At 34.9% G+C, this 19,501-nt stretch overlaps 1 protein-coding gene across 1 annotated transcript in view; it reads left to right on the top strand.

Annotated features, from left to right (window-relative positions):
• LOC150102604 (tectonin beta-propeller repeat-containing protein 2) overlaps positions 1–19,501 on the top strand; it is a 364,776-nt gene that overhangs the window by 82,258 nt on the left and 263,017 nt on the right. Inside the window, exon 5 of the mRNA XM_090398660.1 lies at positions 13,384–13,547. Coding sequence (XP_090254786.1) covers positions 13,384–13,547 — 164 coding nt within the window. The remainder of the gene's footprint in view (positions 1–13,383; positions 13,548–19,501) is intronic.

Genomic DNA, 19,501 nt, shown 5'->3' with positions numbered 1-19,501 from the left:
TCTACTTACATATGGCTCCAACTTTTGTTGGATCACTTTCAGCATAACTTTACTTTCATGTGAAATTAAAGTGATGGTTCTGTAATTATTGCAATCTTTGGCATTTGATTTTTTGGGGGGATTGGGATGAATACTGATGTTTTTCAATCTCTAGGCCGATATATTTTCTTCCCAACCTGTTGACAAATTTCAGTCAATATATTCACTACTTCATCCCCAGCTGCTCTCAATAATTCCACTGACACACCATTAGCTCCTGGAGGTTTTCTTTTTGGCAGTTGTTCCATTGCTGATATCACTTTACTTTTCATAATCATGGGTTCCTCATCAAATTCTCTCCCAACCATAAAGGATTGTAAACTATAAAGTTGTAAAGTGTGCACTGAGGTGTCTTTTATCCATATTCAGAAATTTGAAAGTCTACAATATACTTGGCTTCCAAACTTCAACTACCTCCTAACATGGTAATAAACCTATCTTCCCTTAGCCTGAAGCAGTTAGCACACTCTCGTGTGGCCATAACTTTGCAATAGTACCTAAGCAAATTCCTGCAGAGGAAATAATGATACAAGTGGAAAAAGTATCTGCAGCCTTCCCAACCATATTGCCAACAACATCAGACTGGAAGTAGCCAGGGTTCTCATCCAAGCTAAACAACCAAAACGCAACCTATCAAAAAAATAATTCGAAGCTCTGCAAGTAATTAAAAACAACAACAGAATAATAATTAATAATTACCAAAGCAGATAAGGAAAATGCCACAGTGGTTTTAAGCTAATCAGATTACTCAGTTAAGCTTGCCTCTTTACTTCTACATCATTCACCTATCTCCCTATAGACTATGATCCTGCCAGCACACAAATCAGAACACTCCATAGGCTCCTTAAAAAGGTTACCTCTTTTCCTGTGGAAGTTACAGACTAAAACCTTATAACTCTAGACTTCCCCTAGATATATGAACTACCAAAAATTCATAAAAAAAATGTGCGATTACATCCCATTGTGGATGCCATTGATTCACCCACATACAAATTAGCCAAAGTGCTCACATGATATACTGTCAAAACACCTTCATACATAAAAAACTCTGCCCACTTTAAAGCCAGTATAGAAAACCTCTCACTCCAACACACTGACATAATGGTCGGTTTTGATGTATCCTCCTTATTCACCAATGTCCCACTCAAAGATACCTTAGACCTCATCCAAGCTATATTTCCTCCCGATATCTCAGCCCTATTTCAGTTCATCATGAACTCAGGCTATTTTTTTTGGCAAGGAAAATTCTACAAACAGATAGAGGGGACTGCCATGGATTCTCAACTCTCTCAACCCCCTGGCTAACTTCTTTATGAAGACCTTTGAAGAAAAAGCCTTATACTCTGTGCCACATAAACCCAAACACACCTAAACAATCAACAACCAAGGATCCAGTTTACCTCGGAAAATGAAAACAACAACATTCTCCCATTCCTAGATACTTTGATTATACGCCAGCCTGATGAATCACTGGCTTTCTTTGTTTGCAGAAAATCTGCAGAAAACCTGTTGGTGCATGTAGTATGTGGCCTCCTTCGATGAGCACCTGATTCCCTGAAGGTTTCTCTTAATAATAACATGGCAAAAGTAATCAGTTTGAATAACAGTGCCCTAACTACTGAACTTGACCATATTCTTAACACTTTTTTAGCTAATGGCTACAACTCCTCCTCCTTGCCCTCAGAGATTATTTAGAATCTATCATCATTTCATATATATATGGAACACATCTGAAAAATTAACAAAAATCCTAAGGAAATATGACCTTACAACCAGTTACAGACCACATAAAAAGACATTGGCATCTCTTATCTGCTCCACCAAAGATCCATATTCTTTAGACCTACCAGGAGTACACCAGGTCCCTTAAAATTACAAATTGTCATACTGTGGCCAAACAGGCAGGACAGCCAATATCAGGATATCCAAACACAAGGACTTGCTGACCATGCTTTGAACACCCACCTCAGGATATGCTGAAGAAGGCTACTCTATTACACTGCAGCAAATACAAGTATGAAAGACTATTCCTCGAATCTACCTCAGCTCTGTAAAACTCCAAACCTCAACAAATTTGGATGCATGAGACTGCCCCAAATTTTTGAAGCATACATTTTAAGATTGTCAGCCCAATTTTGTTCACTAGGGCATTGTTTAGGACTCTAGGTCCAATTTCTGTTGCCTTTATTCAGTCTAATTCACTCAGTATTAGTGCACATATCATTGGTTTTTGTAATCCCTGATGATGGCAATATAACATTTCCAAAATATAGGAAGATATTAAAGTTTTTTATAATTAATATTCTAGTATACAGTGTAATTTCCTGAAAAGCTGTGTGTAACCAATGTATAAGCTTATCTGCAAGGAACTATAGGAAGTCTTTTATGCATATCCCCCCCCCCCCCACCATAACCTAAGAAGACCATACATAGAAGTTTTTCAGGCTATTTTGCCTCCAGTAACTTGGGGGGGGGGAAATAGTTGTCTTCCACCTAAGGATTTAGTAAGCATCCATGTCCATGGGAAGATTTGAACCCACAATCTGTTGGTTAATCTGTGGGTATGTTCTCCAGTCGGCCAAACACTAGCTAGCAGAATGGAATAGGAAAGGTTTGCAAAACAGGTACTTGATATCAGAATGGCAGTATTAACAAAAAAAAAAGAAAAAAGAAAAGGAAGACCAAGATCTGGTTGGATTGATACAGTTACACATAAGTACATTAGAAGACCATCAGATATGACAGTATTGAAGTCCTGACAAATTATAGACTAATCTGTAGTTAACGTTGACAATAGAAAGTTAGTCATAATGTAAACTTAATTCTTATCCTACACTTCATGAGATATTTAGGAATTTGATGATGATTCTGATGATAAAAATCTGCTGCAGGTCTTAAGCCACATTAAATAATTGATGGGAAAAATTTGATATGAAATATACAGAGAAACAAAACAAGAAACATCGATGATATACTTAGTAGTAATCCTATAGAACTGGTTACATATTTTAGCTATTTAGACATAATATTTAGTGAAGATGACAAATTCTTAGTTCCATGTAAACATGGGGAAATATTATGATTATCAGGACTTGTAGTTAGATGCTGGTGTCCAAGTTTTATTTTCCAGATATGAGAGTTGCATTAAGAATAAAATGATAGATCAAAAATTGGTGACAGATCACAGATATGAAAGTTGTGTGTAATAGTAGAAGAGTTAACAGATGGCATCACTTGTAAACTATATTAAAAATGAGATTTCAGAAGCTCAACAACATTATGAATGTGTAGAATCGAATCTGAGAATAATTCCAAGCTTAGCGAGACAGAATGTTTGAAAAGACTCTGAGTAAGAACAAGATTTACGTAGATCGATGTGGTTAGGAGTGCTTTAGATGATCAAAATGTAAATGCTGATAAAATCAAACACCTAATAAATAATAGATCAGTTAGAAAGAAGGTTGTTGATTGGAAACTAATTATAAAATAATACTCCCCAAAGATATATTGAAAATGATGATGATGTTTTGCTTTTGTTTTATTTTTTCAAATACTTTCATATTTTTAGAGAGGACAGTATATGCATTTAATTGAATCATTTGAATTAAAGATGATGATATTCATAAAGATGCCATGAAATTATATTCTCGGCTTCATCCTTTATCCTAGTGTAAGTAAACAAAGTTTGTGGGTGAAGTCACTTCATGCATGGGTTATTTGTATATAGAAACTAATGACTTCACATCATTTGCCTTAGTATACAAGTAACCTAATCATATAGTGACTTCATGCACAAACTTTGCTTGCTTGCACTTGAAGGATGAAATAAATAAATAAATAAATAAATAAATAAAGGATGAAACTGAGAATATAATTTCTTGACATTTTTAATTTATAGTATAACCAAGTGAACAAACTTACATCTATTTCTAATTCAGAATATTTTAGTAATAAGGTGTGACACCTTTGTGTTCCCTAAATTTCAGATCCTTATCCACTATCACCCCCCCCCCCCCCAGATCTCTTATTTCTTCCACCTCCAACAATCTATCCTCACTAAGCATAAATTCTGCATCCCATCTTTGTTTTCCAAATTTTAAAACCTTACATTTTGCAACATTCAACTCACATCCCCATTTCTGTGCCCAATCACTCAATTTATTCAAGTCTTCCTGCAAGGCCACAACATCTTCACTACCCTCCATGATTCGTGCCAACTTTGCATCATCTGCAAACAACTGAATATCTCCATTTAATTTCTTCACCTATATCATTAATATACAAGTTAAACAGTAATGGCCCTAAAACAGACCCCTGAGGCACTCCACTAGTGACTTTCCTTTTCTTGGATATCGCTCCCCCATGCACAATTTGTTGATACATATCAGATAGCCAGTCTCCAATCCAATGCTCTAATCTGATATCCAACCCCATCCACTCTAGTTTGACTATCAACTTATCATGTGGTAATCTATCAAAAGCCTTTGAAAAATCTAAGTATATTACTGTGTATCCCTCTCCTCTGTCCAAGGAAGCAGTCACCTTATTGTAATAAGTAAGTAGATTACTATAACATGACCTCCCTTTAGCAAATCCATGCTGTCCATCAATGATAATACCACTGTTGTCCATCAATGATAATACCACTGTTGTCAATCAAATTCTGGATCCTAGTTCTCACAAGCTTCTCCAACAACTTAATTGCAACACCTGACATGCACAGATAGATCTATAATTTGAAGCTTGCGTTCTATCATCTCCCTTATGAAGCAGCACAATCTTGCCCTCCTTCCACTCCTTAGGAACTCGACCAAGTGCAAGACTTGTATTAAAAAAATATGTCAAGGCAGGTGTCAACTCCCTGGCACATTCCTTCAGAATACGTGGTGATATATTATCGTCTCCCACAGCCTTATTAACATCTAGTTTACTCAACTCCCCATACACCTCTTGTTCACTTACAGTCAGTCTCTCTCCTCCCCATCATCTACTGCTCTCAATCTCTCTATGTAATCACATTCACAAGATTGAAAGACATTTATGAATTGCTCATTAAGTATCTCCACCACATATTCTGCAACAGCTGTCTTTATACCATTTTCTTCAATCAGTGTCATCCTTCCACAATCATTCTTTCTTTTGCTGGTTACATATCGAAAGAACTCCCGAAAATTCTTTTTGGCTTCATTAGCTAACTGCTGTTCATATCTCTCTCTAGCTACCCTCACCAACCAAGTCACCCTCCTTGCTGGTCTTTGTAGATCTCATGGAATTGGTTATTTCCACTTCGCTTATGCTGCCTCCACAATGTCCTCTTTCTCTGTATCGCTTGCTTAATCTCTTTATTCATCCATTTCACCTACTTTATTTAACCATCTCACCCTTGAAATACATTTAGACATTGCATCTACTAGATAGTTTTTGAAAATCCCCCAAGCTGCATTGATCTCTTTTCTAGCTAACTCTTCATTCCATGCTGCACCTGCAAGCTGTCTCCTGAGCTCTTCATAATCATCCCCCCCCCCTTGTAGTTCCACATATACCCTTTTCTCACAGAGGTCCTCACACTGCTGGCAACCACCCAGATAATCACCTCATGGTCACTCTCACCAATTGGTGGATGATATGACACCTCATTTATAATTACATCCTCTGATAAGATGACCAAATCCAAGACCCTCAATCCTCGCATGCCCTCTGTTACATACTGTCTGAGGTAGTTATCCTTCAAAAACTCAAGAAAGTTTCATCATTCCAGTGTATATTGCCATAATTAAAATCACCCATAATGATCACCCTTTTCTTATTTGCTTGGCTAATTTGATTATACATTTCATTATCACAACCATCCACATTACCTGGTCTATAACAACATCCCACCAAGTATTTGATTCCATTCACTTCTATCTCACACCATACTGCCTCAAAACCACTGACACTATTTCACTGTTGCATCTCTACTTTGTATGGACATAACTCTTTCTTTATCATCAATTTCACTCTTTACCTCCCTTTTTACCCTTTCTATCCTCACGAAACACATCATACCCTTCCATCTCTATTCCTATCAGGATGTCATCCTCTTCCAACCATTTCTCACTTATTCCAACAATCTTTGGGTGAACAGATGCAATTAATGTGACCATTTCAACTGCCTTTTTTCTTATACTTCTAGCATTTGTATACAAACAAAACCTCATTTCTGGATCTACAGCTAGTTCCACTGATACCACCAACCACTCGATGTGATCTCTCAATGCTCGACTGGGCATTGAGAGATCACATTCAATTCCAACTGTTTCCTCTTGATCCCAGGTCATTCCAGTCCTTTCCTCTCTACACATGCTCTCACCTCCTCTCAGAGCATCTACCTTTCTCAATCTGTGTATCCCAGTCCACCCTGAGCCTCCCTGTTTCCCTGCTCCTCTTGCATACCCATTCTCTCATTTTCTATACTCATACCACTCGCTTCCTCATTCATAACCACCTCTTTAATCTCTCCTGCTCTTCCACATCACTTCCCACTTGATCTGATTCATTCTCTCTCACTCTACTCACTTTTCTATCTTCCATCAGCAGTCTCTCCAAGCAACTCACACCATAACCACTCAAATGTAGCCCATCACTACCATAGCTCACTTCGTCCCTCAAACTCATTCCATTCATTAACAATCACTCTACTCATTTTACCTCAATCACTCTACTCATTTTACCGCCTGGAAAACATACCTTATGCATCTTATCATCCAGCACACCTTTAATAACAGAGTCGCCATACAACGCCACTCGCTTATCTTTCGTTCTAACTCTTTCGTGCCATCATGATTTGTTTTAATATTTTTTACCTGAATTTTCTTAATTTCATTCCGCATCCATTTCATCTCTTTCCTCATCCAATCCAATTCAACTTCCGAATCTCACATCACATTCTCTCTATCATTCAATCTTCCTAATTTTCTAACTCTCGACCCCCTCTTCTCACTTTCACTCTCATTCATATATGAGTTGCATTATGGGATACTAAAGCAATTGATGTGAAGTCATTAGCTCTATATACAAGTAACCCAGTCATGAAGTGACTTCATGTGCAAGCTTTGTTTGCTTCAACTTGGATAAAGAATGGAACTGAGAATACAATTTCTTGGCATTTTTAATTTTTAATATAACCAAGTGAAAAAAAACTTTCAACATGATGTATTCATATTATAAATGTGTAGACGTAGTGTTGACAGAATGTAAGAACTTTATTTAAAGTTACTACATTCAGCATACTGAGCATCTTCTTGAATATAAATTTTATGCTTATGTACAGGCTATGTTACTAGGTTACATAAGCAAGCAAATTAATAATAATAATTACTAGTGTTTAATAGAGACGTGCTCATTAGACATACTATATTTTTTTTGAATAATGGCTTCACACATGTAAGAGAAAACTAAATATAATTGATTACACCTATATATTTTGCTTAATATATATATTCATCAATATTTTTCCTGAAAGAAGCTCATTATGCGCATCATTATTAGCAAAATATTATTATTATTATTATTACCCCAAGATCCCATGGAGTCAAAGACTCATCTCGGAGGTCTCCTTGTATCATACACATAGCTCATCATATACTGTGCCTTAAACACACTCAATCATTCACACCTCTGCATGCAAAAAACCTGTTTCTCACTCCCCTGCTCACACCCTCTTTATACAGTTTTCAGGTCCCCTGATCTCCCACTGTTTTCTGTCAAACCTCTCCAACATTGACTCTGTAACAACCCCTTACTAACTTGTAGGTCTCTATCATATCTCCCCTCTTCCTCCTATTCACTAGACTCTGTAAATTGCATCTTCTCAATCTTTCCTCATATTCAATATTCCAGATGTCAGAAACTACCTTAGTCAATCGCCTCTGGATCCTTTCCAACATCTCTTCATCCTTTTGAAAACCAGTGACCAAATCTGGGCACAGTAGTCCATGTGTGAGCTAATCAAATCCTTATGCAATGGAACTGCCTACTTCTCCTTCTTTAGTGTCATCTGCATCATTCCCAGAAGTCTTTATGTTGTCTTCATAATTTTGGCAATGTGTCCCCTAAATTTCATATCCTTATCCACTATCACCCCAAGATCTCATTTTTTCCACCTCTGGCAATATATCCCCACCAAGCATAAATTCTGCATCCCATCTTTGTTTTCCAAATTTTAAACCTTACATTTTGCAACATTGAAACTCACATCCCCATTCCTGTGCCCAATCACTCAATTTATTCAAGTCCACAATATCTTCTCTACTCTTCATAGTTCGTCCCAACTTTGCATCATCTGCAAACAACTCAATATCTCCATTTAATTTCTTCACCTATATCATTAATATACAAGTTAAACAGTAATGGCCCTAAAACAGACCCCTGAGGCACTCCACTAGTGACTTTCCATTTCCTGGATATTGCTCCCCCATACACAACTTGCTGATACCTATCAGATAACCAGTCTCCAATCCAATGCTCTAATCTGATATCCAACCCCATCCACTCTAGTTTGACTATCAACTTATCATGCGGTAATCTATCAAAAGCCTTTGAAAAATCTAAGTATATTACTGTGTATCCCTCTCCTCTGTCCAAGGAAGCAGTCACCTTATTGTAATAAGTAAGTAGATTACTAAAACATGACCTCCCTTTAGCAAATCCATGCTGTCCATCAATAATAATACCACTGTTGTCAAACCAATTCTGGATCCTAGTTCTCACAAGCTTCTCCAACAAGTTAATCATAACACCTGACATGCACAGATAGACCTATAATTTGTTGCTTGCGTTCTATCACCTCCCTTATGAAGCAGCACAATCTTGCCCTCCATAGGAACTTGACCCAGTGCAAGACTCGTATTAAAAAAATATGTCCAGGCACATTCCTTCAGAATACATGGTGATATATTATCAAGTCCCACAGCCTTATTAACATCAAGTTTGCTCAACTCACCATACACCTCTTGCTCACTTACAGTCAGTCTCTCAGAGTAATAAATTATATTTAGTTTTCTCTTACGTGCGTGAAGCTGTTATTCAAAAATTATAATAATAATAAACTCAACAGTACCAATTTGTGTATTGTCATTGTAACAAGCAAGCTAAAAAACCACAAAAGCTAGGTTTCAGTAACACTCATCAGAACATAGGAATAAATATTTTCCCCAATGAGCAAGCTCTTAAGCATGAATTACAAATTATCCACAGTATTGTTATAAACCATGGCTATAGCAAAAATACACCCAATCCTGTTTTTGCACGGGTTTTGAATTAGCATGATTGATGAAAATAAAGTAATCCTGTTAAATATGTTTTTTTTTTTTTTCAAATGTAAGTTTATTTTTGTAACAAAATTTATTATTTTTAATTAATTTTTTTAATATGTTATTTTCCTATCATGTTCATATTACATATTTTCATTTGATGTTCATCTAAATTTGAAAATGAAAATTTATAACAAATTTCCAAGTTTTGTTAATTACTGTTATACTTAAATTGAAAAAATAAACTTGAATTTTTTTATGTTAAGGTAAGTTTACAATTTTTATAACATGATTTATTTAACTAACTGAAAATATTTTCTACCTCGACAGAAATGATGGATAAGACATCTGAAAGAAGCTAAAATGAAAAATAATTTCTTTAGAAAAACAAAAATAGAAATCTTAAACTTGCAAAAGCTGAAGATTCCACATCTGTTGGAAAAAGTTTTAATTTGAACGAAGGTACAATCCAGACAATTAAAAAAAAAATTAAAATGCTATGCGACAATCAGTAGCCTCTGGTACAAAATTAAACGTTAAGTCTTCTTCATATACCAGAGATATAGTTATAAAAAAATAGACAAGACGCTGCTAACATGGATTGATTATTACCCCAAAATGCATACCAGTAGATACTAGTTAACCATTAAACAGAAGGCTTTAAGAACTTATGAGAACATAAAAGAACTAGAACCATCAACGTCCTCCCAACTGATGACAAAAAAAATTTTTTTTGCTATATTTGACATATCAAATTTAAAACTGTAGAAAATCTGGTATCTCTGATCATGTCTTTGGTACTCTGTACAGATTGACTGGAAAAGTACTTGTTCATTACATCATAACAAAATCTAGTGAATGCCAATTTACAGGAGCCTCTGAAATTCTATTCAATCTCAACAATGGATGACACACATTCAACCTACATGGCTTTTGTTCTAATAGGTCATAATAATTAGGACTGTAAGTGTGTGGCATTCCTTTTCCTTGTAACCCTAGTCACTCCAGATACAATTTGACAATAACAAACCTCAGCACTTATTTTAAATATTGATTAGTCCACCACTGATTCTGTAGCATTTGCTAGTATTTTTCCTTAAAGAATATGACTGAATTTAAGTTCTGGCTATATAGGTCATGCTAGTTGGGTAATGTCAACCAAATTAGTGATACTTTGGTATACTGTTTAATTATAATGTAACTTGTTTCACTCTATATATGTGTATTCTCCAGATGATGATAACCTAATATGAAGGTTGAAACATTGGGAAATTAAAGTTATTATTTGTAATATGGTAGTAGTTTTTATAATTTTACCATAATTAATGCTGATCACTGTGTAAAATTAATAAGGGATTTCATCATGAGGCTAATGTAGGCTGATATACAGCTATGATTGTTGTTATAACTAACTTTTAAAATTGATTACTCGTGTAAAGAATCTACCTTACTTATAAAATTGTTGATCACTGTTTAATTTGCATCCTTAATACTAATTAATACTAATTAAATAATAGACTTAATACTTAATAGAATTAAGTATTAATACGAACTTAAACTTAATAGACTCAATACTAGTTAAATAATAGACAGTAGCACAAGTGTGAATGACAGAAGGGTCAATAATTCAATTGCAGATATGGCATCATGGAACATTGTCCCAATTATAACTAAAGTCACAGCAAGGTTGTAAATAAAAAATATAAAAAAATTGAGTTAATATTGATGAGAAGGCTTAAGTAATACAGTTACTTTAGAGCAGAGGTTCTCAACCTTTTCCAGTGGCGTACCACTATATTTAATTCAAGATATTAGATGTACTAGTAAGGTTCACATACCACCAGTGGTATGCGTACCATAGGTTGAGAATCCCTGCTTTAGAGAATTGTACAATAATTTCTTAAGTAAGTAATTTTAAAATAATTTAGTTAAAACTAATAACACTGAAAAACAGTTAATTTTTGGTTTTTTAAACTAATTTTAAAAATGAGTAATTTCTTAAGGTAATTTTTAAAGTAACTTCAATACATTTCAAGTACTACTATAAGCGCACTCTCCCAAGATGGAGTGGGTCACCATGGGAGAAGTAGACCCAACCCTCCCACAATGGGAGAGGCCTTCACCCTGTAATGGGTGGATAAACAGGCTGCTGATGATGATCATCATCAACAATACTAAGCACTGAAAATGAGTAAGTGGGAGAACAAGAGGACATTGTGACCTTTGACTTGAAGACTTGACTTCAATTCTCATAATGAGAGATTCCTCTCATTAAAACAGAACAAAAGTGCTATTTGTGGCATTAGATGACATTATATCTAGCTTATGGATTGCAGCATAAATAAGATGGGTGATGTTTGATAATGATAGTTCAGATGGCTGATAAGAATTTCACAGGCCTCTTTAAATTTGCACTCATACTACATTTTGGTGTGATGTAAAGAACAGGTGCCTTTCCAGTCAGTTCTATGTAGAGTATTCAGGGCATGACCAGAAAGCCACCTGTTCTTCATATCACACCAAAACGTGATATGAATGCAAATTTAAAGACCTGTGAAATTCTTATCAACCACCCTAATCTTAACAATAATGGTGGTCTAAAAATCCCAAGAATATGAACGCACATATTTTACCCACAACCTTTAGGTTTAGGACCAGTAATCTAGGATCATAGCTTCAATATAACAAACACTTATGTTAAATTATTGATTAGGCCACTAATTTTGCTGCATTGAAAGTATTAATATGAATTTGTTCTATGATGATGTAGTGTTGTTTTTTTTTCTAACTAGAGGTCAGGCTACTGGAATAAGGATTGATCGAATCATTGTCACTTTGACATACTGTTTAAAATGTAATATGGCTTGTCTTTGTGTGCGTGTGTGTGTGTGTACTCCAGATGATGATGACTTTAATATGAAAAGTTGAGAAATTAAAGTAATTATTCCTAACACGGTTGTAGTCTCCATAATTTATCAAAACGAGTATGCAATGCTTGATTAACTGTTCTATTAACAATGTTAATATAAGAAAAACTTAAGTAACACTGTTTGCCTTTTGAAATAATATTGGCACTAATAGGTGACGATGACTTAATTCAAAGGGCGAATTATATTTGTATGAAAAACACTGTCATAAACACAACAGCTGCATGTGCATGCTGGTGAACTAACATCTTAAAAACAGAAACAGGACTCTTTTCAAAATCCAGGATCTTTACTAATGTGGACAGTGTACTAGAATTCGGGACTGTCCCAGAAAATCTGGAATGGTTGGTCACCCTACTTATCTTAATGTAAGTATACTTATTCACTTTAAGAATTCATATGTATATTTACTGTATACCAGCCAAATATTAACAGACCTGATGGACTCTGTTTATCCTTTGTTACTAGCATTGCTAGGAATTCAGTTATAATTAGAACTGTTCTCCTCTGTAACAACTCACAATAACTCATCTGCATTATTAATCTTTGTAATTTACTAATGCTGTTGTTTCATAATTTAAATTAGTATATTGAGAATGTTCATGAAATGATGAGAATTTAATTAATGAAATATTATCTTAATGTAAGTATATATACTTTTTCATTTTATGTATGTATGTTTACTTATGTGGCATTAAAAAAAGACAAATGTTGTTATAACTATTATAATTAGAACAAATGCACTAGCCCAATGTTACTTTGTTGTTTACTTTTCTTCAGCATCTCTAACCTGGCCTTGATAATTGTGTATGGTGTGTATATACACACGCACATATGCACACACATACACACTCTGGAAAATGAGTTAAATTTTAAATAACTTAAAATGAATAGGTATACTCTCTAAACATCATAAATATCCATAACTCTACATGGTAAGTGTTGTTCAATGTTAATCACTTTGTTGCATCTATGTTACTCAAAATGCTGCATGTTACTTAAAAGTATGACAGGGCATTAAGTATGAATTGAGTTGATTTGCACTTACACCTTATATCAAGTCTTTAATTCCACATAGATTTTGGGATAATAGTTAGCAATAATATTATTGATTTATTTTTCAGCAACTTAGTGTTTCCAGAGTAGTTCTACATGAAAGTCATGAAGTAGTACAATTATCCTATTCTAAGCATATTCTAGTAGCATCAACACTTTGTCGATCAGTTATGTGTGATTTAAAAGATGATAATGTGACATGCTTGCAGTTAGGTGTTAAAGAAAGAAAAAGGTAAGTACATATTTTGTACTTTATTTCTTTATTTCATATTTTGATTTAAAAACAGCAATATGTCTACCATTGAGGGTAAATATCATTGAAACAATGTTATCAAGTCAATGAAGAGATCTAGGAGAATGATTTGAATAAACTGAGAGTATTATTATTATTAGTAGTAATAGTATTTATTGGGCATCTCCGTGGAATCAGAAGCTCATTGTGGGAGGCTGACTCTAACCATTGTTCACATAATACTGTTCCTTGAACTCATTCACAGTTAAAGCACTCACAACCACTTCTGGTAACCAGTTTCACCCTTCCTCCACACTCTAAGCAAAATTATAATTCTAAACGCCCTTGATAACCACAATATTATACATGTTCTCATGCCTCTCTTCCTGCCATGAACTTAAATTAAAGTCTTTGGTTGTTGTTGTCTTGTCCTTTGAAGAGTCTTAGATATTTCCATGTGCTCTTTGAACTGCTTTGGCTATGTTGATGATTTTGTTCGTATAGAGTTGTTGTTCAAGATTAAGGTCTATTGCTTGCAAGGCTGCTGTAATTGCTGGACAGGTAAAAATGTGAGTGGGTGTCAGTTCAGTATTAGGGCAGTTATTGCAGTTTTGTTCTCGTACCATCCATACTGATCTTCATTCCTCTAAGATATTCTGTTCAGAGTCTTGCTATCTTGGTGGAGGTCTTTCTGTCAACATTAATTTTGGGAATTTGGTGTTGTATAGGATTTTAGTGGAATTAATTTAGATTTTGCTGGTGCATTAGCATCAGCAAGAATTATCATGTCAGTTTCTTTGTTGAGCTTTCTAGCTTCTTTTGTTAATTTATCAACTGCTTCATTGTAGTCAATGTCTATATGAGCAGGAATCCATTGTAAGATGCAACTTTTTCCCAAACGCTTTAGTTGGTTTAAGAGTTTATGGATATCTTGGGTGAGCTTGGTATTGCCACTTTTGATTGCCTCAATAGCTGATCTTGAGTCATTGTAAATTATAATTCTCTATGATTGTTGAGATGATGATAATTTTAAGTAGGTTTCGAGTGATTTATTTATTGCATAGAGTTTGCTGGTAAAATTGGAAGAAGCAATTCTCCCAGATCCAACTTTTATTGAAAGTTTTTCGCCTTTCGGGAGCAGAAGGAGAGCACCAGTGCTTCCATTAATCATATTAGTGTCTGACGATCCATCGGTATAACAAGTAACCCATTTGGAGGATGAAAGAAGGTTGATAGTATTTAGACCTTTTTCTTTGAGTGTTTCTTTTGATTCTTTTTTTTTGTACAGGGTTTAGTAAGGTTTAGATTTATGGACGTATTTGAAGTAAAGGTCTGGAATATAGAGGTTCTTTGCTTATGTGGGCATTTAGATAATCAAGATCTGTTTCCCTCCTGATATTGTATTGTATCATATTGTAAAGTTGATGATCTGTCAAGTCTGCATTTTTGATTCTAATATTCATACATTTTTAGGGAAATATGATCACTTTCGTAGCTTCTGATGTTATTAATGAATTTTATGGTGGCAAATTTCTTTTTTTTTTTCCCCTCCAGCAGGTCAAGTCCACATTCCTGTTGTGCTCTGATGTTGTTAGTAGATGAGATTGCACCAAAGATAATCTTGGATGCTTTTGCTTGTACTTTGTCTAATTTTTCCTTTACCAATGAAGTAGAAGGTGACCAGATAGGTGCTGCATATTCCATTATTGGCCTTACTAGTATAGTGTAAGTAGTCTTGAGGATTTTTGGCTTTGAACCCATGTTTGTTCCAAAAAACCTTTTCAATATATTTAGTTTTTTAAGAGCTCTGTTGGAAGTGTCAGAGATGTGTTGAGCAAAATGTAATTTCTCATCAAGCGTAATACCAAGGTATTTTGGATTTGCGACTTTTTCAATTAGCCTGTTTTTGATCATTACTTTGAGATTGTAGGAATGTCTATTTTTCCTGTTTGTACTAAAGGTGCATAGTTTTATTTTATCTGGGTTGATTTTGAATTGAAGTTCATCTGACCATTTTTCTAATCCTCTCATGGATTTGTTTAGAATCTCTTCCAATTCTTTAATTTTGTCACTAGTGTACCAGATGACTATATCATCTGCATAGCAAGCTACTTTTGTGTCTTCTGTAAGGTAAGGATGAATGTTATTGACATATTAAAAGGAATAGTAAGAGACTGAGCACTAGGGAACACTATCCTGGTTTTCTGCTGTCTGGATATTACTGCATTGATCCTAACCTTGATCTTTCTTCCTCTCACGAAGTCAGCAATCCAGATTAAAGCATTTCCTCTAATTCTGATACAGTGGGTGATCGGTTAACGAACAGTTCGGACTGCGAACAAATCGGACAACGAACACTTTCGCGAAAGATTTTTATGTTCGGAGAACAAACACATGTTCGGATAACGAACACCTCACAGAACAAACACAAGAAGAAGCGACGCTGTGTGTAAGATTTGTAGAATTGTATTTTACTGCCATCTATGAACAGTTTCTGGAACGAGACTTTGACAATTGCATACATAACCTTTTTGTGTGCTAGTTGATTTCTGTTCTCTGAATTTTTGTAAGTGCTTTTCTGAACTTTTTATTTAAAAAAAAAAAAAAAAAAACTGATAATATTATGGGGCCTAAAAAGAGTGGAGTGTCAAGAACTGTGCTCACCATAGAAACCAAGCAAGAGATAATAGCCAAGGTAGAGAGTGGGAAGAAGATGTCTGATGTTGTTAGGCTTGAACAGGTCTACAGTAGGCACAATCTTAGCTAAGAAAGATATAATCAAGAAGACTCAAGCAGCTAAAGGAGTAACGAAAATCACATCTAAGAAACAAAGATGTGCCATCCATGAAAAAATGGAGAGATTGCTTTTAGTTTGGATAAAAGAAAGGGAAATGAAAAGAGATGTAACTAGTATGACTATCATTCAAGAGAAGGCTAGAAAAATTTTTGAAGAACTGAAGAAACAAACTCCACATTCATCACATGAGGAGATAGAATTCAAGACTACCACTGGATGGTTTGCAAAGTTTAGAAGGAGATCTGGCATTAAACATGTGGTAATGCACTGTGAGTCTGCTAGTGCAGATAATGAAGAAGCTGAGAAGTTCTATCTCAAATTTCAAGAATTCATTAAAAAAGAAGGATATTGTTCACAACAAATTTTCAGTTGTGATGAAACTGGTTTATTTTGGAAGTGCATGCAAAACCGTACCTACATCATGAAAGAAGAAACTCAGGGAGACGTGTTTTCTTCTGAAAAAGAGGAAAACGAAAGAGGACCAATGCCGACATCTGCTATTAAAGATCTTTTGAAGAAATGGGAGGATGTCAGAAACAACGGACTTAGAATGGCACCCAAACCAGGTTGAGGTCAATAGGCTTGGGGATCTCTATGATGATGCTATTAATCACTTCCAAAAAATCCTGAAAAAGAGAGAAAAGCAATTGACATTGGACAGATTCTTTAACGCCCCACAAACGGAAAAAAAAACATAACTGATGAAAATGCAAGACTGTGTGTGTATGTATTATTGTTATTATAAATAAACATAGTAAGAAATTATATAATTTTTTATTTTTTGGGGGGGGGGGTCTTCAGAACAAATTAATCAAATTCCCATAAAAATTTATGGTAAATCGATGATCGGTTAACAAACAAAGTCTTTGAACTATGTTCGTTAACCGCTCATCTTCTGTATCATGCATTATTTGTATTAATTTTTTGATCCAAACATGATCAAAAGCAGCAGTCGTATCGAGAAATATGGCAGTTACCTTTTTGGTTGTTTTTTCCTGAAATGAGTCTATTATTGTGTGGCAGAAGTAGAATAATTGATCTGTCGTCAAACGGTAGGCTCTATAGGCAGTTTGGTAGACGTTAATTTTCTTGTTTTTTATGAGCCAGTGTATGATTCTTTCAGTAATTTTTCAGAGTATACTGGTTAATGCGATAGGTCTATAGCTTTGACATTATGCAGCATTTTTGTCAGGTTTTAGGATGGGTACAATAATTGATTTTTTCCATTGTTTTTGGTAGTTTGCCTGTTCGCCAAGAAGTATTAAGAATGTCTAAAAGTTGTTCTTTGACATTTTTGCCAAAGTGTTTGAACATATGACCAAAGATAAGATCATAACCAGGAGATTTATTAGGTGCAGTTTTCTTAATTGATGAATTTGGTTCACTTAGCACAAATTTTTCACAGAAGATATCATTAGATTGGTATGTTCTTGCTTGTTTTAGTATCTTACTTCTGAGTTTATTGAGCATCTTGTCCTCTTCATTATACTGAAGTTTCGTGTTGTTTAAATATTTTTTTGTCAATGTGTTTGCCATTTCTTGATCTGTTAAAGCTTTTTTCCTCAGCATTTATGATGAAGTTAGTTTTCTGTTGGTTCTCTTCTTTGATGTTGTTGTCTAGGATTCTAATAACGTTCCAGTGTTGGCTGTCTTTTCTTGGATCCAAATTACTGTAAAGCTATGCCTATTTCTCTTGCTTGCACTTCCAAATTTCCTGCTCAATTTTGTGTGTTATATCTATTAATTTCTTTCTAAATTCATTAGTTTTATTAATTCTAAATTGTTTGTTGATGTTATCTCTTTCTATAATCATTGAATTGATATTGTCCCAAGAGGCAAACAGAAAAAAGTATTTTTCTGTTTGCCTCTTGGGATTGTTGCTTTGACAGCTTTACCGATGTGTGAAGTAGGATTTGTAATTTTCTATCAAGGTTTCCAGAGACAGGTCCATCTTGAAAAAGGTCCTCCAAGATTTGGGTAAACCTTGTCCAGTCAGCTTTTCTAAAGTTCCATGTCCTCCTGATTTGCTGTTTTTGATCAATTTTGAAGTTCATCATCATAATCATCATCATCAAATTCCTGCCATGTGGTGTACAGGATATGATAGTACTACATGAAAAAAATTACATCATTACTAACTTCCTATCTACAATTTTCCTCCAAATCAGTCTATTACTTGTCAAGACTCCAACATCATCAGATCTTATATTTCTATCGTCTAAGGCACTTTGTACCATATCAATCCACCTATATCTTGGTCTTCCTCTGGATCGTTTTGCTGCCAACCTGGCAGAGAACACTTGTTTTGCTAATCTTTCTTCATCCATTCTGTTTAAGTGACCATACCACCTGAGATTAGCTCTGCTAACGCATTCCTGGATGTTGACAATGTCAAGCTCTTTCCTAATATCCTCGTTTTTAATATATTGCCATTGATGCCATCTGTTCACGCCTATAATCTTTCTCAGGTCTCTAGTCTTTGGTCAAGTGTTTTACTTCTGACCCAGCTCTCAGATCCATAAGTTAAAACTGGTTTGAACACTGTCTTGTATACAGCTAATTTAGTGTTCCGACTAATTTCTCTCTTATTCCATACGAATTTATTCACTTGACTTCCTACCATACCAGCTTAGCTGATTCTGTTGTCTATTTCTATATTTAATTTACCATCTTCAGTAAAAATCATGCCTAAGTAGCTGAAATGTTTCACTTGTTCCACAGGTTCTCCATTCACAACACAGTTGACATTTTCAATGATTCTGCCTATTTTCATTGTCTTTGTCTTTTTATTGCTGACCTTCATACCATATCTATTACAACAGCAATTCAATTTAGTCAGAGAATCTTGCAAACTAGTAGCGGATTTATTCAGAAGTATAACATTGTCTGCATAAAGCGAAGAGCTGACATTAACATCTCCAATTTTGATATCATGTTTAATACCACTTTCTTTCATAATGTGATCCATATAGATAATGAATAACAGAGGGGATAATGTACATCCTTGTCTCTCACCAGATTTAATTTAACATTAAACCATCTTCCAGTACTTCCTTCAATTCTAACTGCTGACTTACAACTCAAATAAAGACTAAGTATTACTTGATATAATGCCCATATAACCATTGACACCATATAACTGTAGCGTATTGAATAG

The sequence above is a fragment of the Typopeltis vanoorti genome, chromosome 10 (genome assembly GCF_054136105.1).
Source record: "Typopeltis vanoorti isolate ZY-2024b chromosome 10, IOZ_Tvanoo_1.0, whole genome shotgun sequence".
Lineage (NCBI taxonomy): Eukaryota > Metazoa > Arthropoda > Arachnida > Uropygi > Thelyphonidae > Typopeltis > Typopeltis vanoorti.
The sequence above is the reverse complement of the archived record's forward strand: the minus strand, read 5'-3'. Positions and strand labels throughout refer to the sequence as shown.